The sequence below is a fragment of the Phacochoerus africanus genome, chromosome 2, assembly GCF_016906955.1.
Source record: "Phacochoerus africanus isolate WHEZ1 chromosome 2, ROS_Pafr_v1, whole genome shotgun sequence".
Classification (NCBI taxonomy): domain Eukaryota; kingdom Metazoa; phylum Chordata; class Mammalia; order Artiodactyla; family Suidae; genus Phacochoerus; species Phacochoerus africanus.
In genome coordinates this window covers 279,068,362-279,094,556 of record NC_062545.1, presented here as the reverse complement: position 1 = coordinate 279,094,556, position 26,195 = coordinate 279,068,362, and the positions used below count along the sequence as shown (strand labels likewise).

The 26,195-nt window shown below is 63.2% G+C and overlaps 1 protein-coding gene across 1 annotated transcript; it reads right to left on the bottom strand.

The window, feature by feature from the left end:
- Positions 1-373: 373 nt before the first annotated feature.
- TRAF2 (TNF receptor associated factor 2) lies at positions 374-18,192 on the bottom strand. The gene is made up of 11 exons (XM_047768997.1): positions 18,140-18,192; positions 10,852-11,068; positions 10,419-10,497; positions 10,120-10,218; positions 6,502-6,663; positions 5,880-5,954; positions 4,409-4,483; positions 3,365-3,703; positions 2,729-2,906; positions 2,419-2,567; positions 374-1,525 (listed from the first exon to the last, which is right to left on the bottom strand). The coding sequence occupies exons 2-11, from the start codon at positions 11,037-11,039 to the stop codon at positions 1,307-1,309; spliced, it is 1,563 nt and encodes a 520-aa protein (XP_047624953.1). The 5' UTR covers positions 11,040-11,068; positions 18,140-18,192; the 3' UTR covers positions 374-1,306.
- Positions 18,193-26,195: the final 8,003 nt, after the last annotated feature.

Genomic DNA, 26,195 nt, shown 5'->3' with positions numbered 1-26,195 from the left:
CTCCCGCGAGCGGCCGGGGGGCGGGGGGGGGGGCAGAGAGCCCACCTGCAGGCACCAAGGGCTGGATGGGCCGGGCGGCCCCGGGGACGCTCCTTCCAGGTCAGGGGCCCAGGGCAGGGCGGTGTGCGCCCCGGGACGTGGAGAAGGGAGGGGACAGACGAGTGCCAGGGCAGGGCGGTGCGCCAGCACGCCAGGCTGTACCAAGGGGCGGCGCAGAAGAGGCGTGATCCGCAGGCGACTGGGTGTGCATGGTGTGCAGATGGCAAAACACAGAAACAAAAAGCGAAACAGAAAAGCCTCAAAACCGCGAGGACAGCGCCCTGGGCCACTGAGGCGGCAGCAAGAAGGAAGGTGAGCAAACGCACTTCGGATGTCCCTGTGACATTTCTTTAATTAAAATACATACATAACGCGACAAGCGCACATGTGCCATTTCCGTGTGGTTCCGTCGCTGAGCCCCTCAGAGCAGAGGAGAAACGACGGCCCGGGCAGCGGCTGTGAAGACCCCGGCCCTCCAGGACCACCTGGTCCTGGTCACTCGTGCGGCTGGTGGCCCCAAGGGGCGCCAGCACGGCCCCGCCCAGCCAGCCGAGGTCCCCCTGCCCCGTGCGAGCCAAGGCTCAGGGTCCAGGGCGCTGCCGCCGTCGGACAGGTGCCGGGCCCGGGGACGACGCCCTGGTCAGAGCCCCAGACAGAGACGAAGCCAACGGCCATTCTTCCAGACCTGGGGCCCAGGATGGGGACCCCACGCGGCCCTGCTCTCAGGGGCAGGGGCCGAGAAGGAGCCGCCCAGCAGACGCTACTCCGGAAGAGAGGTGGCGGCGGCCTGCAGCTGCAGGAGCGAGCTCGGCGTGTCGGGGGGCCGGCACTGCTCAAGGAGCGGGGGACACACACGGCCGGGCCCGGAGGGCAAGAGGCCACTCCAGCTGCAAGGCCAGGGCCAAGCAGACACCACTCGCCCTGGAGATTCGAGGGTCTGACAAGCACCGCTCTGTGCCTGACGGGGAGGCCGACGCGCCTCGTGATGCGGCTGGACGTGCTCCCCTCACGCGCTGCAGGGCGGAGGACACGGGGTGCCCTCCCCACCCCCAGGCCCACTGGCCTGGCCGGCCCGGCCCGCAGGGGCTCCCCGGCCCGGCAGCCAGGCCCGGCGCAGGCCCTTCTCTCAGGGCCCGCCTCCCGCTGCCACAGGCCCCGAGCTCCGCTCCGGGCTGGCTGCCCGCCTGGGGTGCACGCAGGCCCGGGGGCGGCCTCGGGCTGAGCCCTCTCCCAGGAGGAGGAGCGTGGCGGCTCCCGGCGGAAGCGGCTAGAGCCCCGTCAGGTCCACGATGGCCTTGATGAAGATGGCGTCGTCGCGCACGTAGGAGCTCCTGGCCTCCATCCTGGAGACGGGGCAGAAGAGCGGGCAGCCGCTGGCGATGTTCATGTCCCCCACCGGCCTCTGGAAAGACGACGAGCTCACGTCGGGTCTGAAGGCGTCGATCACGTGCTCCCGGTTGTTCTGGTCCAGCAGCATCAGGGTCACCTGGGGAGAGGCCGGGGCTGCTGAGCCGCAGCCCGGGGTCTGCCATCCCGCGTTCCCGGCCCAACGCCGGGAACCTGAGGCTGAAGCCCGGGAGCACAGCCCTGCATCCACTTCTGCTCTTTTTCCGATTTGTTAGAGCCGCCCCCACGGCACACGGAGGGCCCCGGGCTAGGGGTCCAATCGGAGCTGCAGCTGCCAGCCTGCACCACAGCCACAGCAACGTGGGATCCAGCCGCGTCTGCGACCTACACCCCAGCTCAGGGCAACGCCGGATCCTTAACCCACAGAGCGAGGCCAGGGATGGAACCCGCGTCCTCATGGATGCCAGGTGGGTTTGTTACCTCTGAGCCACGAAGGAAACTCCGTTTCTGCTTTTTCGTGGTAACACTCGGCTACCGGACGTTTTCTCAGCAAAGAACCTCCCCACGCCCCAGCAACGGCACTTTGCGGGAGAAGCACGCCCTGCCCCAGGCTCTGTGACGCCACCTCCACCGCTGTGAGCGCCACGGCACTGCCCGGCGTCGTCACACCGTCTGTCCTGACCCGGTCCCCAACCTCCGATTCTTCCCCCAAACTCCGTTCTGGCTTCCAAAGGACCAGGCCGCAGCCTCAGACGAAGGCCCCTTAACCGCCCGTCTTCTCCGAGGCAGCAGGGTTTTTTGCCGCGTCGGAAGCATGCAGCAGTTCCGGGGCCAGGGACGGAACCCGTGCCACAGCAATGGCAATGCCAAGTCCTTTAAACCGCCAGGGAACTGCTTCAAGGAAGCACGTCTAGCTGCGGGTCCTGAGCGGCCATGAAGCTGGTGGCCTGACCGTGGGGCGGCCTAAGGGATGCTGCCTGGGACCCCGCCGCGGGACGCCCGCACCCCCGGGGCCCCTGGGCGCCCCCGCACCTTCTGGTTGAAGGGCCACCGCAGGAGGGCGTCGTTGGGGCCCTTCATCAGCACGAAGAAGAGAGACAGGTGCGTCCCGCGGCCCGTGCCGTCCCCGTTCAGGTAGGCGCGCAGACACATCTTGTAGCCGTACCTGCTCGTGTAGAAGGCTGCGGGGCAGGCGCCGGTGAGCCGGGCGGGAGCGCGAGGCGGCCCCGGCCCCACCCAACCCCGGGCCAGGGGAGAGGGCTGCAGATGGCAGCCCTGCGGACGAGGGGCCCCGGGCCAGCAGCAGCTCGGGGCCGGGGAGGGGGCGCGCTCCAGGGGGCACCTGGGGAGAAGATGGCGGGCGCGCGGCCGGCCACGGCCTCCTGGCGCTTCCTGGCAAAGTCGGAGATCTTCCAGATGAAGACACCATCGAAGGTGGAGGCCTGCAGCTCCTGGACCTTCTGCTCCAGGTCGGCCACGGCCAGGTCCTTCAGGCCGATGCTCCTCTCCAGCTGCTGCACCTGGGGACGGGCGGGGCCTGTGAGGACGCGCCCGCGGGGCACAGCACTGGGGGCTCGCCCACCCCTGCCTCCATGGAGACCGGAGAACGCCTGCTGTTGCACAGGGACGCGCTGGTAAAACGACCTCCAGAGCCCAGGGGCACCCCTCTCCCAGTGACGCAGGCGCTCTGACACAGGCTCCGCGCCCACGAGACCCCTCCCCAGGAGGAAAGGCGCTCAAGGGACCCTGCAGACACAAGGCACGCGCCCCCGGCGACCTCCACCCCCGGCTGGAGAGGAGCAGCTCCGCCGGGCGGCCTCTCTGAGCCCCGAGTGGGGGGCCCCGGGGGAACGGGGCGCACACGGAAGCGGGGAGCCTGCCGGAGAGCCAGGCACCGCCCGATCTCCTGGCTCGCGACCCCTTGCCGGCCACGGCCTGGGCAGCGCGGGCAAGTGCCCCTCGCCTCCGGGGCACGAACCTTATTGCTCAGGGCTTCGATCCTGTCCTGGTCCAGCCGGTGCTGCCGGCCGCAGGCCTCGGCGGTCATGGCCACGCGCTCCACCTCCCGGTTCAGCACGCAGACGATGTTCTCGAAGGTCGCCGTCTTGCGCTCCAGGGCCTCGCACCTCTGCAGCAGCTCGGCGGCCTTGGAGGGCCCCAGGCCCGGCCCGCCCCCCTCCCAGGACCCCTCGCTCTGGCCGAGGAAGGGCTGGCCGCCCCCGGGGGAGGGCCTGGCCTCCAGGAAGACGCCCAGCAGCAGGCCCAGGTGTTCCCGGAGCCGCTGCGCCTCGTGCTCCTGCTGCTTCTCACTCTCCACCTGCCGAGGCAAGAGGCTGCGCTCAGCCCTGCCCTGGGGCCCCCAAGCCCGGGCGGGAACCAAGCCCGAAGCAGGTCAAACAGAGCCCGAGGGACAGAAGGTGCTGCCTCTGTTCACCGCGTCAGGAAAAATAAGCAAAATACCAAGACCAAGTGTGTCAAGTCACCAAGGGCCAACAGCACCAGAGGGGCCCCACCAGACATGGGGCTGGGGGCTCGCGAGAGCAGAGGGCTGGTGTGCCCGTCTCCCCGAGGCCAGGCCCTCTGCTCCCAGGCTGTGCACGCCTGGCCCTCGGGCACAGAACCAGCTGGGCAGGGAGGGGCCCGCAGACAGAGCTGCCCAGGAGCTGGCGTGCAGAGAGGAGGCAGGCCGGGGTCTGGGGAAAGTCAGTGCACCGGATGCCAGCCAGGCCAGTGACCAGGCAGAAGGACGAGGACAGAGATGACCAGGGCAACGCCATACAAGCCACAGGGGGAGGCGGGGAGGCGGGGGTCCGGGACCCGTTCACAGGCAGAACAAGGTGCGCTTTTTGGGCAAAGTGGGAGACGGGGCAGCGGGGGCGCCGTTAGACCTCTGGGAGGTCAAGGCCCTGGGCGGGGTCTGGCACCAGAGATGCCCCAGAGGACAAGCAGACAGAGCCGGGACACCCAAGGGCCGGCCTGGAGGAGTGAAGCTGGCGCAGCCCCAGCCCCAGCGCAGACTCACCATCTCGGGACAGCCGACCGCGTGGAACCTGCACGGGACGCGGCACCTGCCACACGTCCTGACGTGGTCCTGAAACTAAAGGCCTGGCCTCAAAACCGTTACTCCTCCGCTCAGCCGCCCGGCCCTCCCGCACCCGCCAGGTCAGAGTCCCAGCAAGGGTCCCTGGCCGCCCCCGCCTCTTCACCCTCAGGCCGGACACAACCCAACCACCCGCCCCCCCAAGGCCGTGATATGCGCACACCTGCCAACGCGCACACATGTGTGTTCAAGTTGGGCTGAAAGCCGAGGTGTGTGCAGGCCGAGGGCCTCAGACGCAAGGGCCCTTTTGGAACACCTGCGGAGACCCCGTCCCGGGTGTGGGCCTCCGCGCCAGTCTGAGGCCCTGGGGCCCTGGCGCCAGCAGCGGGGGTTCTAAACCGAGTCAGGAATGAGGAGCAGCAGCCTGACCCGGTGGCTCCAGCATCAGACACCCGCCAGGGCCACTCAGACCCCCGGGCCTGGCAGCACCTCAGCCAGCACAGACAGACAGACTGACGCTGACCTGGGGGGGCTGGTTCAGGAGGAGCAGCCACCAGCCTCCACCCGCCGGGGACCCAACACGTGAGAAAATGAGACCCGTCCCTGCAGGAACACCGGGTTCCCTGTGCCTGGGAGCGGTTATCAGTCCCACGTCGGGATCAAAAGCCAGAATCAATGAAAAAGCCCTGAACGGTGCCCCCCAACAAAAACAAAGCAGGAACACCATTAAGTAAAACGAAAAGACAAATGACCGTGACAGCCGTCGTCCCTGACGCACAAAGGGCACGGAGAACAGAGCGGAGGCCGAGGGCCCTGCAGGGCATGGGACAGGGACACGATGGGCACAGGAGGAGGCATGGGTGGAATTTAGGCCAGAACGCTCTGGTCCGCACACAAGCCGAGCGGTGCCACGAAAACCAGCCCGGTGCCACCCACGACAGCACTGGCCCTCCTGCCAGCTCTCACTCTGGAGCCCCCACCCCTGGACGAGCCTCCAAGACAACTTGTGGTCAAGGAGCGGCCTTCGAATTCAGCTCCAGAGAGGAGGAGACCAGCTGCAGCTGCCTCGCTGCGAACAGGCTGCTCGGCCTCCAGGGGCACAAGGAGCTGGAGAGAGAACCGGTCCCCAGAGAACTAAAGCCAGCAGCCCCAGGAAGGACGTGTCCCGACAGCAGGAGAGCAGACAGGCCACGGAGTCCTCGGAGCAGAGTTCACCAGCACACACGAGGGCAACGCCAACAGCTGGGTTCCCACTCAGCCAGCGCCAGGCGAGCTCGGGGCAGGAGGAGGCAGCGCCCATGACCCACCCCGGCCCCGCCACCTCTGTCACCGGGGGTTTCACCGGAAATCGGGCCATGGGCCACCCTTCCAAACACAGTCCCCGTGAGCTAGGCCCTCACCGGCGCCCCTCGCGCCTGTCCCGGCCGTCCGCACGGCGCCGGGCGCCGCTTACCTTCTCGCGGGAGATCTTCTTCTTGCCGCAGCCGTCGCAGGTCAGAGGGAACTTGGGGCAGACCTGGAGGTGAGCCTGGAAGGGACAGGTCAGCGTCAGGCCTCCGAGGCTCCTGCGGCCCCGAGGCGGCGCTGGCACGGGGTCCTTCTCGGGGCTGAGGGCCCCGCAGTAAGGCCATCCCCGCCTGACGCGGCAGGCCCGGTGGGGGCTCTGCCTCTAGAGCTCAGGCTTTCGGGACGGACGTCAGAAACACCCACAGCCCCAGTCGGCCGAGCGCGGACTGCTTCTCCGACACGCGAACTACACAGAAAACAGGCTGCCGCAGGCAACGGCCGCAGCCGGAACTGCACAGACGGCAGGGGAGCGGCGCCGTCCGGGCCCCCATCTCGCAAACCGACATGACGCCACCCGCCAACGGGCAGCACGCGGGCACCGCGCTCACTCGCGGTCTCAGGAACCAGGCCAGGCCCCTGACGTGCCAGTGACGCGACAGCGCTGCAGCCGCGAAGGTGCCCCCCCCCCCCCCCACCAACGCGCCGTCTCCAGCGTTTTCAGAGGGCGCGACACGGTGTCTCAGGCAGAGGCGGCCTGGCGCTCGGGGCTGGGGCGGCCCGCGTCTCACCTTCATGTTGGCCGAGCAGCAGGGCGCCCGGCAGTGGCGGCAGCTGAGGCTGCGCTCCGGGCACTCCTGCCCCAGGTGGCGCTCCTTCTCGCCCAGGCGGACCAGGCCTTTACATGCCGGGCACTCGGTCAGCACGAACGGGCAGTGTCCTTCGTGGCAGCTCTGGCAACACAGGGAGCAAAGCGGGTCACTCTCGGCTGGGCCTCGGGCCGCAGGGGGAGACTCCGGAGCACCGGCCCTGCCACCCAGGCCGAGGCCCCCGTGTGGAACGAGCCTGGGCAGGCAGGGGCCCCGCTGGGGACCTCCGGGATGGGTTCCAGAAGCGTCCAGAGGGGCCGGGCATGTCCCAGAGAAAGGCTGCAGCGCGAGGAGGGCGGGCGTGGCTGCCTCCTCCGGGCCACGACCATGGTGCCCGGGTCAGACCCCGCTGCCGCCCGCCCCGCTGCTGCCACCTCACTGCGCAGAGCGACCTGGACAGTGTCGGTGACTGAGCCAGAGACCGAGGGGGGAGGCGGGATGCGGCAGCTTGAAAGGGGTGACCTGGGCGGCAGGGCGCCAAGCAGGAGCCGAGGGGGCGGGCTGACGCAGTGAAGGGAGCAGAGGGCGCAGCAGGAACTGGAGAACAGGCGAGGGCGGTTTGTTCGCCGTGTGTTTTTCAAATGCGGTCACACACGTGAACTTGACCGCTTCTAGGTGCACGTGCCGCATAAAGCACCTCACACCGCAGGGTCAGCAGCCCTGCGAAGGCTCAGGCTGGGCCCCTGCAGGCCGCGGAGGCAGCAACCCGGAGGGCAGGCCGCACCCGTGCTGTCTCCACGGGGCCTCGGCCCAGGACCCGCCAACACGCCGTCCAGCCCATGCAGCGGGCTCGGCTGCTGGGGCCAAGCTCACCGCTTGGAGGCTGAGCAGAAGCGACAGGTGACCTGTGGGCGCAGCGTGTGTGGCGCCTGGCGCACCCACAGTCCTGACCTCTGACCCTCCTCGGGGACGCTCAGCAGATGGAATGCCGCGTTCCCGGCAGACCTCCCTGGGGGCCCCCACGCAGCCCCCCGGAGCACCGGGGGCACTGCTGCAGACGTCCTGGCCCCGGGACACAGACCGGCCGCCAGCCACGCAGAGCAGAGCGGAGGGGCGTGGAGACTCGCAAGGGCTCACGTCCGCCCCGCGCAGGGAGCAGCCCCCCAGCAGCCGCTCCGTCCTCAGAGGTCCCCACAGGGCACGCGGCCCAGCACCCCGGAGCCAACCTCCTCCAGCACTCAGCCCAAGCGCCCCTTCCCTGAACCCCCAGGGCACGCGTCTACCCGGCCACGCAAATAACAATCAAACCGAGCCAGAGAGGAGCCAGGCACCTCACAGCGAAGCAGACTCCACAGCCCCGAGGGCGCTGGCACAGGATTAAAGCAAAAGCAAAGCCCCGCGGGGAGCCCCCCCGGGCCCCCTGGACACACCCGCGAAGTGAGGCACGCGGGCCAGCCCTGACCACCGGCCCCACACCCCAGGCCTCGCCCAGGAGCCTGGGTCCCGGCATCCCCAGGGCCATACCCAGAGCAGACGCACCAACCCGCTCCTGGGGCCGCGATGAGCTCCGTCAGCTCCCACGCCCGCCAGGCGGCACCGCTGCAGAGGAACCAGGAGCCACTCAGGCGGAGCTCCCGCTGCGAGTCTGAGCGATCCAGCCCTGGATGCCCTGGGAGGTGTGGGGGCCCGGGGCACGCCCGACACTGCTCCCCTTCCGGCTGAAGCTCCCAAGATACGTCCTCTCTCCTCTGCAGCCACAGCCCTTCCTCCCGGTCCCTCCATGGCCCCCAGGCTGCCAAGTGTACCCGGCAGGCAGGCCACAACTTCTTCTAACTGAACTGGAGCTTTCAAGCACTGGGTTCTTAGAAAATAAAACATGGGCTGTCCCTGCAAAGGAGACACTTACTCGAAGGCGGAACAGAACCCCCCATCCTTGCAGGCGGGCAGCAGCTCAACCCCAGCGGTTCAGAGCAGCCTGAAGGGCACCCGTGTTGGCGCAGCATGGAGGCCGGGCCCGGGCTGAGGCTGGATCCGGCGGGAGGCTTATCCGCACATCAAAGGCGGCGCTCAGAGCCCCAGAGCAGCTCCCGCCTCCCGCCCCCGCGGCCGGCCCGACGGCGGGGCCAGGCCGGGCCGGGGACTTTCCTGAGGCGGCAGGGCGCAGCCAGGGACTTTCCAGCCTGCATGCCTGCCAGGCCGCGGCCGGAGCCCGCGGGCTGGCTGCGCTCCCTGGGCCGGAGCCAGAGGCCCACGAAGCGGCCACCCACGCCTACCAGCCTGGAGGAGGCAGGCACCCCGAGGACGCAGAGCTGGGGGGTCATCCCACCGGCTCCCAGGGGTCTTCCACGCCCTCACAGGGCAGCACGGCAGAGCCCCCCCATTCCGGCACCCGCCGACCCCCAGAGCCTCGCCCTCCCGGGAGAGCACCTGCCCCGAGGTCTCGGCCATCTCCTCGGCTGAGCAGGGCCCGGGGTGCGGCCGAGTGGCACAGGGGCCCCTGAGCCATGGGGGGGCTCTGTCCAGGGACCAGAAGCCTCACTTCCTTCCAGGAAGGGCGCGGAGAAGGCCCGAACTCCCCTTCCAGGGCCCCGGCGCCTGGAGGAGGAAAGTACAGCTCCACGGCCACCAAGCAGAGGCTCGGCCCGGACACGGCCAAGCTGTTCTTCTAGCAAAGCCCCGCTGAGAGCCTGAGACCCCGAAGTGGACTCGGTGCCTGGGGCCGGGAGCAGGAAGAGAGAAGCTCGCCAGGAGCCCAGGAACCCAGTTCCAGAACCGATGGGCCCTCCCCTGGTGTCAGCACTCAGTCACAGCCCGGCGCCCACCCCCCCAACCCCCCCTCCACGTAGGAGAGCCCGGGTCCCACAGCCTCGCCAACCAGGGCTGCGCTGGACACCCCGAGGCCTCCCCACCTTGAGGGCCCACTGAGCAAGGCCCGCAGCCCTGGCCACCCCAGGCTCCGGCCCTCGGGGCTGGGCTGGCACTCTGACCACAGCTGACGGAGCGACGCCTCAAGGCCTGCGCCTACTGTGGGTCCACGTGCCCTTCTCTTCCTGGCTGGGCACCGTTCCACGGCCTGACCAGCCCCTGTGTTGCTGACCCGCCCTCAGCTGCTGGGGACGCTTGCACTCAAGCCATGTGGGAAGGTGGGCTTTTAGAGCGCAGTGGCTCGTCTAGGGGCAGGAGCGGATGGCCCGCTCCCAGAGAGCCGTGCGGTGGCCACGAGCTCCGGCCCTGGGGGTGCAGCCACGGGGCCTGTCACTCAGAGACCCCTAAGTGCCAACACAGGGAGGCGGCCGACACCCCCTGGCAGATGGACAGGTGGCAGGATGCGCATGCCAGCCAGGGCCCTCATCGCTGGCCAGACGCCTTCCGGTGCCCGCAGAACAGACATGCCAGCCACTGCTGCAGCTCCCGCATCAACGCCACTCAAAGGAGGGAAGCCCGTGTGTGAAGACAACAAACCCCACACACCGGCGAGAGGGCGCGCGGGGCAAGGCAGAGGGCCAGCCCCGTCCCAGGCAGCAGCCTCGGCCGCTTCCAGGGACACTGGACAGGCTCGGAGCTGCTCTGGGGGCCTGGAGGCCGGGCAGGGCGGCCTACCTCGTACTCTTTCAGGGTCCCCTTCCAGGTGCAGCCGTCGCTGGGACAGACGGCCGGCAGGCTCTCCACCTCCCTGCGGGCGGCATTGTCCGGGAAAGCCTGGGGAGAGAGGGCCCTGCGGTAAAGCTCCGGCCCGACGCCCACCCCGTGCCCCCCCGCTGCGAGCCCTCAGGCAGGCGGCTCAGGAGCCGGCGCCCCTCCAGAGACGGTCCCAGACTTGGGTGGTCCCGGCCGCTCCCGCAGGAAAGGCCAGCACGGTCCGCCCGTGGCAGCACCGCCAGTGCAGACACCTCGCTTACCGAGCTGCTCTCCAGGATAGAAACGCCTTCTTCATAAATGCCCTCGTGAACGCAGGCCGCACAGTTCTGGGGCCCGGAGCTGGGGGGGATGGGGGGGTGTCCGTTGTGAAACCGGCCGCGGAGAGTAGCTGGGCTCGCGGACCTCAGCGGACGGGCAGCAAGGGCCCGGAGCCCTGACGGCTGAAGGTGCCCGGTGCCGTCAAGCACCTGGGACCCGGTGCCACCGTCTGCCTGCTGATGGGCCACCCCCCCCCGACCTCCGAACCCCGTGGGGACCAGGCCCTTCGGGGGAGCGGGGGTCTCCGGCAGTTTCCACGGTAAAGGTCTAAGCAGGCGCGCTCTCTCAGCCCCAGATCTACGTGCCCTCGGGTCCCGCCCGGGGCTGCGCCCCGCTGGCAGGCGGCGTTTCTCGGGGACGCCTCGGGCCCCCTACCTCAGGATGTTGCTCAGGCAGTAGGAGCAGTAGCGGTGGCCGCACTGGGCCTGGAAGGGCCTGCGGAGAACGTTCCTGCAGGCCGAGCACAGGTACTTGTCCTCCAGCTTGGTCCCCAGCAGCGTCTTGGAGAAGCCAGGCTGCAGCAAGTCCAGGGAGCCGGGAGGGGTCACGCTGGCTGCAGCCATGGGCGCCACGGCCCCGCCAAGGCCAAGCCCTAAGGAAGAGCACAGGGCGTCACGGCGGCCACCAGGGTCTGCGCGCTCAGGCCGAGGGGCTCAGGAAAGGGAGCGCGGGCTCTCAGTGCCCTCGGGAGCCTGGGGACAGGCTAGCCCCACCTGCTGCAGACCCGAGAGCCACAGCTCGGCCAAGGTGGCGGCACCCGCACGCCCACTGCAGCCCTGAGCCTGGCGGGCTGTCCCCAAGGCCCGCACCCTGGCCTCTGCTCCCCGGCCAGCTTGCCGTGACTGTGTCGCGATCACACCTGCCATCCCTGCGCCTGGCTGTCCCCCCGCCATCCTGCAGCGCGTGTGGTCTTAGTGCACCAGACAGCGCTCACGACAGGTCTCACAGACCCGCCCGGCAGGAGTCACATACCAGGCAGGCCCAGGAGGGGGCCGCACAGCCCTGCGGAGACCAGGGGTGTGGCCCGCTTGGTGCTGCTGCTCCACTCCCATCCCTGCACCCACATCCCTCTTGCTTCAGAGCCACACTCTGCTGGCCACCAGGCCCTGGCCAGGCCCGCAATACAAAGCAAGTGGGATGGGCCATGCGAGGAGGGCCGCACAGCTCAGAGTCCTGGGCAGCGCCCACAATCTCGAGAAGCGAGGGAAACGGAACCCACTAAGCCTTGAAAACGGGCGAGTGCCCAGGAGCCCCCAACAGGAAACAGCCAGACCTGAGACCCAGCAGGCCACCCCAGCCCCGTGGGCAAACACCCAAAGAGCTCTCCCTGCCCCCACACGCCCCCAGAACACACTCCACTCGTCTGCTTGGGCAGCAGCCACATGCAGGAGGTTGCATATGCTGTCCCGAGCTGGTCTGAGCCCGAGGGAACACTGGTGGGCTCTCCATCGGCCGAGGGGTCGCAGTGTGAGGCCGTATGGGAGGCCTCCGAACAGCTCACGGGGCGTTTTATAACCCACATCTGGCCTCCAACCACCCCACAGAGGGATGCAGCCCTGGGGACCCGAGAGGGCACACCTCCACCTCGCACACACCTGCCCACGAGGGCCCGCCCAGCCCCTAGACCACCATCCGGTCAGACATTGGACAACCGGGCTTGTGTTCTCGCAACCCGCACGATGCAGGCTGCAAGCACCAGCAGGACAGAGTCCTGGAAGCTCCAGGTGGGCCCCCGGCACGGCCAGGGCGGCGTGGGCCAGGATGCAGGCACGCCCTCCTGTGCCAGGGGCACCTCGTTCCTGTCTCACCTCTTTCTGTGATCACACTGCTGAACTGATGTCACGACCCGTAACGGTTTACAGATCACGGCTCTAGGGAGTTCCCTCTGAGGCTCAGCGGTAACGAACCTGACTAGGATCCATGAGGACGCGGGTTCGATCCCTGGCCTCACGCAGTGGGTTAAGGATCCGGCGTTGCCATGACCTGCGGTGAAGGTCGCAGACGAAGCTCGGATCCTGTGTTGCTGTGGCTGTGATGCAGGCTAGCAGTTGTAGCTCTGATTAGACTCCTAGCCTGGGAACCGCCATACGCTGCAGGTGCAGCTCTAAAATGCAAGAAAAAAAAAGGCAAGAAAGCTGTCGTGAGGATGAATCAGATGGTGTATGGAAAACCCCAGCTCAACAGCGCTCACACTAACTAGTAGCCATATTTTAACACGCTATCTCGGGAGATACTGCAATAACATGCTGTGGATAAAACATCTTTGAAATAACATAACAAGAAGGTAACACTGCACCCTTCGAAAGTTGGGCAGATACCAAATGGGCAAATGTTATTTGCCGCGGATGCGGCTGTAAGAAGAATAATAAATAAATAAATAAAAAGTAAAAATAAAGATCACAGCCCTACACTGTATGAGACAGAGAAGCTTTTATTTTTAAATATCAGTAATAAAAAAAAAGAAAGAAAAAAAACCACCTTTTTTAGCTTGAAAATCTTATTCGTTACATTAAATAAAACGAAAGGTCAAAGGCAAAGGTGAGGCCATGTTTCATGGGGGTGGGACCAGAAGGCAACATAGAAAACGAACCTGGAGCAACACTGTCTCTGAACAACCTCAAACAACGCTTGCAGCGGCCCGACGGGGAGACCGCCTCCTCCGCACGGCCGGCCTGCAGGGCCCTGTCCTGGGGGGCTGGCCACAGCTTCTGCAGCAGACCGAGCCCCCTTGTGACCCTCCACCCCGCCGGACGTGAAAGAGTACAAAACGGGCTCCTTCTCGGGCGATAAGGGGGGAAAAGACCCCGGGGCGGCAGGCAGGCAGCGCATTCCTGCTCCAGAAGCAGCCCTGGGGCCGCTGGAGAGGCCTCGGGGCTTCAGCCCCCAGCCGATTGCCTCAAGAGGCACTTACAAATACGCCAGAGCCCTTGAGAAGTGAAGGAAGACGTAAGGGCTCGAATGCCTCGAGCCGACCTCGGCCCTGACCGCCATCCTGCCACCTGGCCCTCTCGCGGCCCCCTGGGCACACCGGTCCAGCCCCTGAAATCGCACGGGGCCTGGGCCCTTGGGGCCGCACACCTCGAGGGTTGAATGCCACGCGTCTCCGACTGGCCCCTCCAAGCTTTAGGTCTGTTTTGCAAACCCAGCCCTCAGGCGAGGCGGCAAAACCAAGAACGGCCTCCATCCAGACGACGCACCGGACAGGAACCCGAAGCCGCAGAGCCGGCCCGGAGCTCGCCCTGAACTCGCTCCCGCAAGAGGCTCCAGGCCGAGGGCACGACCTCATCCATCCCTTTACGTTTGGTTAAAACGGCACTTCTGCCAGAACCCTGGCAGAACCAACCCCTGATGACGAAGTCTGGTCTTCTCGGCTCCTGGCCCAAAGCACTGACCCCTCTGGGGCTTCGGGCGCTGGGGAAAGGGAAGAGGGGCACCCGCAGCTGCTCAGACGCAGGCTGATCTCGTCGCCGTGGCGGAATCAACCAGCCTTCTGGGTGGAGTCCAACGAAACCCCTGGACGGGCCTGGAGCTTCCGCTGGGAGGGCACGCGGCCCTGGGCTTCTCTGCCACCTGCTGGCCCTCGTGGTCCTCTGAGCTCTGGGAGGCCTTCTAAGCAGGTTGTTAAACCCAAGAAGGGGTCACAGGAACCCTCGATTTATAACCAGCCTGAGGTCAGAAGTTCGGGGAGTTCCTGTCGTGGCTCAGTGGTTAATGAATCTGAATAGGAACCATGAGGTTGCAGCTTCGATCCCTGGCCTTGCACAGTGGGTTAAGGATCCAGCGTTGCCGTGAGATGTGGTGTGGGTCGCAGACGCGGCTCGGATCCCGCGTTGCTGTGGCTCCGGCGGAGGCGGGCGGCTACAGCTCTGATTCCATCCCTAGCCTGGGAACCTCCATGTGCCGCGGGAGTGGCCCAAGAAAAAAGGCAAAAAGACAAAAAAAAAAAAGTTCGGGAGGCCTCGCTTTCCACTGGAGAGGCCACCTAAAGTGGGCAGCGGTGGGGGGCGTCTGTGGGACCAAGCCCCTAACAAGAGGAGTCGGCGCCAACTCCAGGTGGCCAGTGTCAGAACGGAGTCAAACGGCAGGACAGCGGTCAGTGTCCGCGGAGAATCGCTTGGTGTGGAAACCCCCAGACAGGTGCACTGAGAGACACCGCGACGCTGCCATGCAGGAGTGCCGACGGTGCCCGCGAGGGGCCTCCGGAGCGACTGCCCGAGGGGACGCAGTGCATCTGGCCGGGCACTCAGGATCTGGGCATGTGGGGTACAAGCCGCTCATTTTGGAAAGAAAAAGTGTCTATTCCCAGAGAGTCAAAAAAGGGGTGACATCCCTAATTATGGCCCAGGCACACACGCTTTCCCAGAATGACCCTGTCTCATGATATTAACCACGACAGAGCAACCTCAAAAACAGGTTTTTACACACAAGTCCCCTCCAGGTGGGACTGCAGCCCACCCCCAGGAGAGTGGGGGGCATCCAGCGCCCCAGTGCTCTTCTGCTATTTCCTTCCCTGCAGGGGGGGTCTGGATGCAGTCCCTTCCCAGGTCCTGGTCCTGCCTGGGCGCCGAGCAGCAGGACCCCACCGCCCTCAACCCGAGTGGGCGGCAGTGGATGACTCCCAAAGGGTAAGCGCTGCCCAGACCGACGTCACATCAGACTCTGGAGCACTCAGCTGCTGGGGGGGCCACCGTGTCACCGGCGAGACACAGGCTCGGCCGGGAGTGCCCCAGACACAGGGATGAACTCCCCAAATCCACGTTCCCACTGGCAGCCGCTCCTGCTTCCAGGTCCGGCTTCCCTGGGCACCTCCCAGGTCTCAGCCGCTGGTGCAACAAGCCTCCTTCAGCAGCGTCCAGAGCCCGTGTCCGCACAGCCCCACAGCGTGCCTGAGGCCCCGGGACCAGAGATCCCCCACACAGGACAGTTAGGACTCAGGCCCACCTTTTTTCCAAGCTCAGTGTGATGCCAAAGAGTCTGGCACCAACTCATCACCAACAACTGTCTGCACCAAAGCACTGCAAGCAAACGTGGCTGCTGTCCCCGTCCTGGCAGCGCCCGCTCACAGCTGCCCGTGCAGTCAGTGCACACTGTTCCTCTCCTGAAACGCAAGGCCAGCCTCAGGAAAGCTAATTACGACGCCGTAATCCTGCCCCTTCGAGGGCCCAGCCTCATCAGCTCACACCCAACACAGTGGTAAAGCCACGGGCTCTCCCTTCTACAAACAGCCCGAAGCTGACCACACTGCTACCACCAGGCCACTGTCCACTGGGACCTGACGCCCCACGGGAGCCTCCTGGGGCCCAGCTCCTCCCTCAGACCCCAAGGCTTCTGGGCTGCTCCACCCTCCCTAACCTCACCTGGGGTCCCTGCTCTGGCGAGCCCTTCCCTAGCAACCCTCGCCGAACCTGTGCTGTGCCAGCCCCCTGCCTGCGATGGCTAGGGTCAGTGTCTCACCTGCTCCCCTATGGGTACCGGGCATCTCGGGCTTGGTGGCAGGGAGGAGGGACACAGGCCTGTGCCCAGGGGGAGGGGTGCCTGAGCACCCTCCTGCCCCCATCTCCCAGCCCCATACCCCTTAGCCGAGTCTTCCCTCCACGCTGCACCACTGGCCCAGCTGTGCCCCACCCCACTCCAAAGCGAGGCCCCCCAATCCTGGACCCTGCACTGCAGTCACTCCCTCTACTCACCACTGCCCCCACCCCAGCTATGCAGTCGCCCCCTAGATCACAACCAGGCTACAAGAACACCTGCCCCAAATGCCACCTCCATGGCCTGCTATGCCCTGCAGGGAACGCGGGCTCAGCCCTCAGCTCAGACCCAGGGGTCAGCCTCTGCTGTGCCTGCCTCCGCCCCTCCCCCCAGGGCCCAGCCCCTCCTGGAGACAGTGACAGGCACAGCCCGGGCATCAGGGGCAGTCCTCACCCGTGTCTGTGCAGGAGCAGGCCAGGACCCCGGGAGGCTGGGCATCAGGCACAGGTCTGAACTCGAGGACAGGTAGGTGTGCACCCTGCCCTCCGCGGGACCTGTGGAGCCTGGCGGTAATGTTTTCTGGATCTTCTTCTCCAGACCTTCCGCCCCTTGTCTGTGCGCATGCTATTGAACCCCACCTGCCAGGCAGCAGCCAGCCCCGAGTGGTGCGCTGAGCCTGGTGGCATGTCCACTGCCAGAGAGGGGCCCAAACCCAACTCTGAAAAACAACGTCGGAAGCCCTTTTCCTCCTGGAGAAAACACTTTCTCCAGCAGCAAGTGGCAGCCATAAAGCCGGCCTTCTAGTCCACGGGTGACCACCACTGTTGAAGCAACTCATTCCTGCAGGTCCCGGGAAGAAAGACACTGGTGGCTCCCCACAGTCAGCCAGCCAGACACGCACACGTGGGAGGTGCCCCTCTGCGGCCGCGGACCACACACAGGGCCGGGGGAGACAGGCAGGCCTCCGGACAAAGTCAAGGGGCCAGGGCCAGAGCACAAGGCAGCCTCAGGTGGCAGAGGTCAGGGACACAGGGGGACACCAGAAGGGCTCACGGCACAGCCTGGGTGTCTGTCTGGGCTCTGCCCTTCGGCGTGGGGGCTGGGGTGGGGGGGAGGCCAGGACGCTCAGGCGTGCCAGGGCACTACTGCTCCCAGCACGGACAGCTGCCACTCCCAGAGAAGCTCCAAGAAAAGCAATTCTTAAGATCTTGCTTCTTTGCAACTCAAGCCCTAGTGAACTGCATGGTGCGTGAGGCAGGCCGCAATCAAGCTGTTTAAAACAAGACATAACTCAACCAGCGGACGCTGGGTGGGCTGTGACCTGACCTCTGCCTAAAGCCAGTAACGAGCTGCTAATCACTGCCACCTCACCAGGGACCTGTGGCCCTGCTGCGCCCCTGCCTGGCACGCCCCCCTGCTCGGCCAGATTCAAGGCCGGCCCCGAGGCTGCTGCCACAGCGCAGCTGTCCTGAGCTCGCCACGGTCCGGGGTCACGACGCGCCTCTGGCCCCGGGCACACGGGTTTTTCGGGGCGGCCCGGCCACGCTCCGTTCCTCCCGGCGGCTGCCTCCTCTCTGGGTCCCAGCGCCCAAGGACCTGGCTGCTCCGTCCACATCGTCCCCGGGGCTCGGGGTCACCATGGGCCACGCGCCAGGCTCCCACGGACACCAGGGGCGGCGGTCCCCGCCGCGAAAGCCGGTCGCAGGAGGCCGACCCGAAGGCCGGGGCAGGCACCCCGACGGCCACGCCGCGGACCCGGGACGTCTGGGCGGCGGCGAGTCCCCGAGCGCGGCGGGGAGGGAGCCCGGGCAGCAGAGGGACAAGCGGCGACCCCCGGGGTCCGGGCCCCGAGCGGGTCCGGAAGCCCTCGCGGGCAGGAAGAGGCGCGGCACCGCGAGCTGCGGCCGAGACTCGCGGGCAGCGCGGCGGGGCGGGGACCCCGCAGGGACCCGGACCGCCCGCCGTGGACGCCCCGGGCGTTCGCGAACTTTCCTGCGCCGGCCCCGCGCCGACTTTCAGTTTCCGGCTCCGAGAAATCCCCTCAGGCCCGCGGGCGGCGGCTCGGTGCCTCCCGCCCCGTCTCCCGGTGCCGCGCGCCCCGCCGCCCCCGCCTCCGCCCCTCGACCCCTAACCCCAACCCCACCGCGACCCCGACCCGACCCGACCCGGACCAAACCCCAGCGTTCAGACTCACCAACGGTCGCCGCGCGCCCGGAACCGCCTGCCCGCCTGTAGCCGCCGCGGCCGCCGACCCGCCCCCGAGCCTGCCTGACGGACTGCTGCGGGGGCCTACCAGGAGCGCGCAGGGAGCCGCAGCGGGCGCCGATTGGCCAGCTCTCTCCCCCGCCCCCTGCCTGACAGATCGACACAAAAGCCTACCAAGTGCCTGCAGAGAGCCGTAGCGGGCCTCGATTGGTCAGCTTTCTCCCCCGCCCCTCCCGGGCCCGCACACTGACGGACTAAGGCAAGAACCTACCAGAAGCGAGCAGGGAGCCGCAGCAGGCGCCGATTGGGCGGGGCTGCCGCCGCTCTGGTATTTAAGCCGCCCCTGGCTGGCGCTCAGTGGAGTCCGCCAGAGTAGGCGCGGCTCCGTGTGCGGGGCCCTCTCGCCGGCTTGGCCCGGACTCCCGCTCGCCTCGGAGGAGGGTCAGCCTCGGTGTGGGTTAAGGTTATGACAAAAAGTACAAACCTAAAGGGTCTGAAGGCGTGCGAGGGCTATTTTCCAGGTAGTGAAATGTTCTAGAACGAGATACTGCTGCTGATTGCCCGAAGTCACCAAACGACACCGAGTTGTACGTTTCTAGTTGAAACGGTGAATTTTATACTATGTGAATTTTACACCAAACAAAACAAAACGTGGAAACCACGGCCCGTGGAAATACACAGGTGGAAACATTTAGAAACGGGGTGGGCTTGGCGGGAAAAAAAGAGGCAGCACGGAGAGAGCCGAGTGTTGACCCCACCACTGCCGCTGTGTGTGACCCGGGGCCGGGCCGTTTCTTTATCGCTAAAGGGCAGCTAGGACCATCTGGATCCTCTAATGGGGAACACGGGCTTTCTCCATATCTGAGAACAGCATCGGATACCAGCATCTGCACATGGGGACAGAACTCCCCACTCTTCAGAAAAGGAAAGGCTCAGAGAGGCACCATTCCTTACCCAGGTCACACAGCACAAGGGCACCCCTGCTCCGGGGGATCACGAGAAAAACCGTGCAAACTGTTCAAGGACAGAGTAGAGAAACCAGGCAGGCTTTGAAGTTCTGCGATTTAAACTGTCTATGCTGAGTCCAGAAGTGCACACATCTCACGGCATAAATCATCACTGGGCTTGGAGTTGGAATTCCCCAAACGCCACAGGCCCAGGACCCAGCCGTGAGGCCACCCTGCCTCCAACACAAGCTCCATGAACTTGGAGGCTGAGTTTGCCACAAGCAGCTGCGGAAACGTCTCCCAGTCCCTCCCCCCGCAGGTTCCATGGGGTTTCTCTCCAACCCCACAGCTAAGCCAGCTCTTGGGTGTTAAGATCTCCTCCCGGCGCTGGGAGGCCGGGCCGTCCTGTGACACCTCCGCAGGGTTCCTGCTGCCGAGGGGAGCTTCGCCTGCAGCACTGCACCCCTCTTTCTTCAGGGTAAAATGAGGAAGTCGCCTTCTGCGGTGACTCCCCGGGGAGGGTCAGAGCCCACTCCCCCTTCCCGCGTTGGGGACAACGCAGAAGCCCTGGGCTCGGGGCCCCACCCTGCGTCCAGAGGAGGTTTCCCGGCCAAAGTCTTGCTTCCCAGAAAGGCAGCTGCCTGCAGCCCTTGGCACTGCTGGGGCTGATCCAGCCTGGAAGTACCTGCCGATCTCCCAGCATGAAAACGCTCTCGCGTTAGGGACTGCCGCTTTCAGAGGACTGTCATGCACACATTTTGGGGGCGGAGCGCTGGGGACAGGGAGCTTGGCAAGGAAGGGCTGCTGACTGAAGAGTGGCCACCAGGCCGCCAGCTCAGCAGGGTGACACCTCCCTCCCGGCGGGCTGGAAAAGGATGACTCACTGGTTGCAGGGCAACTCAGGGGATTCCCACGCAGGTTCCTTCCTGCCAAAAAGAAAGCAAAACTCAGCCTGCTGAGGCAGCCATGCGGAGAGGAGCTGGGAGGTGGCCTGGCAGGGACAGCCCCCAGGAGACCCTGGAGGGGCCTGCATCATCTGCCTGCGGCTCCCTGGGGGCTGGGGCCTCTGTCCTGTGCCGCAGTGCCCCCCAGACGGAGGCACAGGCCTGCCTACAGGCCTGCCTGGGTCCATGTGGACGCGGGCTGCTCACGATTCGGCCAGGCAGGAGAGGCCCCATCAGCTGCTCCCTACGCCTGCAGCGGATGCTGTCGCTGCCACCCATGCTGCCCCCAGCCCAAGGACAGAGCAAAGAAAACCAGGCACGCCACTGGCACCTACCCACCCCACGCCTTTACTCTCCTTCCTCCGGCCTGCCCTCATCTGCACCCCACTGCTGGTGCCACCTCCACACCCATCTGGCGTGACTGGTCCCTTCCTCCCTTTACTCACTCAAGCCCTTGAGGGACCAGCACACGAGCCAGGAGGCAGGGAGGCTGACGCGGGCGCCCACGGAGGGCCCTCCTGTGCCCGGCGCAGCCCCTAGGGCACAGGCTGGCACTGGGCAAAGCCAGCCTCCCAATACGATCTACTTCCTGCCCTGAGAGCTCGGCCCTGCCTCTTTTCTCGTTTTTCAGACATTTGAAGGTCAACTGGCCTGCGGCTTCTGAAAGAAGCCAGTTTCACACTTACTGCACAGTCACCTGATGGACGCAATTCCAGAAAGGCCGGCCTCCAGCTCTGCCCAGAATTCCCCTGGACCCACGCCAGCCACAAGGGGCTCCCCCGCTCCCCCTCCCGGAAGAGCACAGCAGGGCCACCCCCAAGAAAAGGAGAAAGACGACGCGACACTGGCGAGGCCTCTAGGGTGACCTCACAGCAGCCAACGCTCTGGGACCAGAGCTGGCCTCAGCCAGCCACGCGTGGCCCTAACAGAGACCACAGAAGGTGGCAAGAGCATGGCAGGTGCACAGCGCTGCAGGCTCCGTAAGCAAGGGAGGCTGGGAGGAATGGTTTCCACGTCCCTTGGTGTCCCCTGGAGCCTTGGGAAGGATGCAGAGGAAGGTAACCAAACTGGGGGGCGAGGGAGCGGGGCTTGTTCGCTGTGCACCACCCACAGGTCTTAATCCACCGATTCAAGAACGTTTGGGTTTTAAGCAACAGAAAGTCACTTTGGAGGCTCTGGAAAACACAGAAAAATACCAAGAAGAGGGAGAAGATCAGCTCAGATGCCCCTGCCCTGAGACAAGCTCTGCCAAGCTTCCCCGCTAAACAGCCGCCTCACTTCAGCCAATGTCAGAAAACAGATGCCACCCCCCACCCAGAGCGGAAGGCCTGGGGGACAATCTCACCAGCAGGATTACAGGTGCCCGGGCCGCCCTGGCGTCCCGCCTCCCATCACCAGCTGACCTGGCCCTAGGGCCTTTGCAACCCCAACCGCCAGTCCCTCCACCAGACCCCGCTCCCTGCCCCCCAGGCGCTGGGCACAGCCTGCGCCCTCTGCAGGTTTTAGGGTCTCAAGATTGAGTGGAGAAGGTCTCTCTCCGGGTGGCCCCGCGTTAGGTGCGTCCCTTCGCCCACGCCCCGTTTGTGTGCTTGTGTCGTCCCTCGGGTGCTGCTCCCCGGCAGGGGGCCGCGGTTCCCTCCACCCCAATGCGGAGCCTGGCGGGTCCCCAAGCGCCCCCTGCCGGCCGCGTCCGGGACTGCCGCCCTGGCCCGCGAACTCCGGGCCGAGGTCCTGCCCAGACAGCTGCACACCTGCTCTCCGTGGGGACTTTGCGCTGCCGCCTCGCTTTGGACTCACAAACCCTAAGAGGGCCCTGCTCACCCTCCGACCCAGCAGGTGACTCACCTGGCCAAGGTCCGCAGCTCTGTGTCCGGAAGGCTCCCTGCACCCCAGGGCAGCAGGCATTGCTCTCTGCACAGCCACCCTCCCGCAGCGGGGCCCCACCTGCCCAGGACCCCGCTGCTGCCACCTGTCGACCATCCCTTTTTGCTCCCCCAGACTCCAGGCCCATCCCCTGCAGCCCCACCCTCTCCAGCTGGCCCCCATGCCGGCCTTCCCCTGGCCAGGCGCAGGAGCCCCGCACCAGGCTCCGTCTACACAATCCTTCCTCTGCAGCTGACATCGCGGCCAGGGTGCTGGAGCAGGGTGCTGGCCAGCCTCCTCCTGCCCAGGCTGGCCGCTTGCCCTCCTGGACCACAGGCTGCCCTAGCCTCCTGCTCACCTGGTCTTTGAGCCCTCGCTGAGGACGCCTGATGGACCCCTGAAATCCCCTTCGCCACGGGACCGAGCATATATTCCATGACGACGACGACGACGGCCTAAAAGAAAAGCGAGTTGTGAAAATGTTCTTTTGCTGAACCTCACGTACACAATCGTGCGGGTAAAAATAGATACATTCAGTAAAGGATAGAAAAAGGGAAAGGGATGGATCAGAATTTTCACGACAGTAACGAATTTTTTCAAAAACAAGGGGAATCCTTGCTTCAACCTCTATTCCTCACGGTAATGAATAACCTTAGAGACCAGTTTCCGGTGGTTGTTTTTTTCGGCCGCACTCAGAGCATGTGCAAGTTCCCAAGCCAGGGGCTGCACCCATGCCACACTTGTAGCCGGAGCCACAGCAGCGACAATGTTGGATCCTTAACACCCTGGGTCACGAGGGAACTTTGAGTCCTAATAGCTGCAAAATGTCAAAATGCTTTGGTCTCAATTGATCTTTCTTCTTCTTGTCATGTTCAACACAGCCCAGCTGTATCTGTCCATCTATTTTCCCTCATACGTGACCAAAGAACGATTCTTATCAAGCTTAATAAATCTGGGTGGAGTTCTCTGGTGACTCAGGGGGTTCACGATCTGGCACTGGCACTGGTGTGGCTCAGGTTGCTGCTCTGGCACAGGTTTGAGCCCTGGCCAGAGCAGCTGGGAACTTCTACATGCTGCGAGTGTGGCCAGGGGGAGAAAAGGACAGCAGGGATGGACACAACATTGTAAACCAACTCTAACCACTTTTTTACAAAGAGGAAGGTCCCTCACTTCCTGGTGCATCCTAGAGCGTGGGACGCTGTCAGTGTCCAGCCAAAGCCAATCCTAGCGCCTTTTAGACATCACAGCAGGGAAACCGTCAATTCAGATGAAGACTCCACGTGGCCACAGAGAACGACAGAGCTGGAGTAAGTGGCCGCTGTGCCAGTGTCCCCTGCTTTGCTGTTTAAGCCAGGGGCGCGGAGTTCCACCAGGGTCGGAAGGACACACTGCACGCAACATCCCCCCCAAAACACAGGGTGCTGCTGATTTCCACAAGGGATTTGCAGTTCGAGGAAGGAGTTCCACACAGGCTGGGCCGATGCCGGCAGCCAACAGGGGACATCCGGAGGAGGAGGAGGAGGCTCTGTATCACTGACAGTGGTTACGAGTGCTCAATGAACCTTTGGTTGGCTGTGTCATGTACGATCTGCCCCTTGGTGGCAGAAGGGGAGAGTCACCATAGCTGCGGTGGCTCTGCTCACACCCAGAGGCCCTTTCAGTGAAAGAGTTCTAAGTTGAGGAAATCTTCCAAAAGTGGAGCAGAAAGAAAAGGAGTTACAAGTAGAAATGATACAGAAGATGTGGTACATGTGTGCGAGGGAATACTACTCAGCCAGAAAAAAAAAGAACGAAATAAGGCCATTTGCAGCAACATGGATGGATCTAGCGATTATCACACTAAGTGAAGTAGGTCAGAAAGAGAAGTACAAATACTATATGATATTACTTACATGTGGAATCCAAAATATGACACACAGGAGTTCCCATTGTGGCTCAGCAGAAACAAATCTGTGTTGCCATGAGCTGCAGTGTAGGTTGCAGGCTTGGCTCAGATCCTGTGTTGCTGTGGCTGTGGTGTGGGCCAGTGGCTCCAGCTCCAGTTTGATCCCTACCCTGGGACCCTCCATATGCCGTGGGTGTGGCCCTAAGAAAAAGACAATAAATAAAATAAACTATAAAACACACACACACACACACACACACACACACACACACACAGGAGTTCCCTTGTGGTGCAGCAGGCTAAGGATCCAGCATCATCACTGTAGCAGCTCAGGTCACTGCTGTGGTGTGGGTTCAACCCCTGCCCCAGGAACTTCCGCATGCCTCACATGCAGCCACAAAAAAAAAAAAAAAGGAAAAGAATAAAAAAGAAAAAATATAACTCAAATGAATCTATCTATGAAACAGAAACAGCAGTCTTTCCCCACAGACAAGGGGAACAGACTTGTGGTTGCCAAGTGGGAGCGGGTTGGGGGAGGGACAGCCTGGGAGGTTGGAGTCAGCAGGCATAAGGTATCATACACGGAGAGAATAAACAGCAAGGGCCTCTCTGTACACAGAGAACTATATTCAATGTCCTATGATAAAACATAATGGCAAAGAATATATTAAAAAGAGTGTGTATATATGTTTAACTGAATCAGTTTGCTGTACAGATGGAAGAAAAATTTTTTTGGCAGCACCCGCAGCATTTGCAAGTTCCAGGGCCAGGGTTCAAACTCAAGCCACAGCAGCAGCGTGAGCCACAGGAGTGACAAATCGAGATCCTTAAGCTGCTGCACCAGAAGAGAAATCCTACACAGCAGAAATTAATATAACATTGTAAATTCACCGTACTTGCATTAAAAAGATAAGGACATTCACAGCCCCAGGAGGGAGTCTAAGATTTTATTGACAGGAATTCCAAACAGTGGAAACGAGAAAGGAAGGGAGGAGACGCTTGAGGAAATAGCACAAGAAAACATTCCCAAATGGAGGGCCCTATTATCCAAGCTCAGGGCTTCTAGACTGCAGAGGATATGGTGGGAAACCACACCAAGGCTGTTACCCTGACGTGGCAGAGAAAGGGGGGCAAGTAGAAGATCCTCAAACTTCCAGGCAGGGGAGGCGGGGGGAGGAAGGAGAGACAGAGACTGTGGGGGGGAAGCGGCACGAGGGCACTCAAAGCCAGGCGGGTGTCAGCATGGACAACAAGAAAGACATGGGACTTCTCAGGTGTAATATGGAAACTAGAAGACAATGGGGCATGCCTTTAAAACTCTAAGAGAAACAACCCAATTGAAAAATAGGCAAAAGACCTGATAGGCATTTCTCCAAAGAAGATATACAGATGGCCAACAAGCACATGGTACCACCTCACACCAGTCAGAATGGCCATCATTAGTAAGTCCACAAATAACAAATGCTGGAGAGGGTGTGGAGAAAAGGGAACCCTCCTACACTGTTGGTGGGAATGTAAGCTGGTACAACCACTTTGGAAAACAGTATGGAGGTTCCTCTGAAAACTATACATAGAACCACCACAGGACCCAGCAATCCCACTCCTGGGCGTATATCTGGACAAAACTTTCCTTGAAAAAGCCACATGCACCCGCATGTTCATTGCAGCACTATTCACAACAGCCAAGACATGGAAACAACCCTTATGTCCATTGACAGATGATTGGATTAGGAAGATGTGGTGTATATATATACAAAGGAATACTACTCAGCCATAAAAAAGAACAAAATAATGCCATTTGCAGCAACATGAATGGAACTAGGGACTCTCACACTAAGTGAAGTAAGTCAGAAAGAGAAAAACAAATACCATATGATTTCACTTATATCTGGAATCTAATATAGGGCACAAATGAACCTTTCCACAGAAAAGAAAATCATGGACATGGAGAACAGACTTGTGATTTCCAAGAGGGAGGGCGAGGGAGTGAGAGTGACTAGGAATTTCGGGTTAATAGATGCCAACTATTGCCTTTGGAATGGATAAGCAATGGGATCCTGCTGTATAGCACTGAGAGCTATGTCAGGCTCCTTGTGATGGAGCCTGATAATGTGAGAAAAAAGAATGTATACATGTATGTGTCACTGGGTCACCTCGCTGTGTAGTGGAAAATTGACAGAACATTGCAAGTCAGCTATAATGGAAAAAATAAAAATCATTATTAAAATAAATAAAACTCTAAGAAAAGACATTTTCAAACATCTTGTGTCTCAAAAAATTTTTCTTCCCATGCAGTCTTGGTCTAAAAGCTACAGGAGACTGCCCACCAAGATAAGGGTGAACAGAAAGAAGATGCTGGTATTGCCTTCAGGAGAGAGGAGGAACTCAAAAGACAGTTCCAGGAGT

Coding starts and splice junctions, on each gene's coding strand:
- TRAF2 (XM_047768997.1), bottom strand. CDS start 11,039: ATGGCTGCAGCCAGCGTGACCCCTCCCGGCTCCCTGGACTTGCTGCAG. Junction 6,664..10,119: donor GGACCCTGAAAGAGTACGAG/GTAGGCCGCCCT, acceptor CTGTGTTGCCAG/AGCTGCCACGAAGGACACTG. Junction 2,907..3,364: donor TCGAAGCCCTGAGCAATAAG/GTTCGTGCCCCG, acceptor GCCCGTCCCCAG/GTGCAGCAGCTGGAGAGGAG.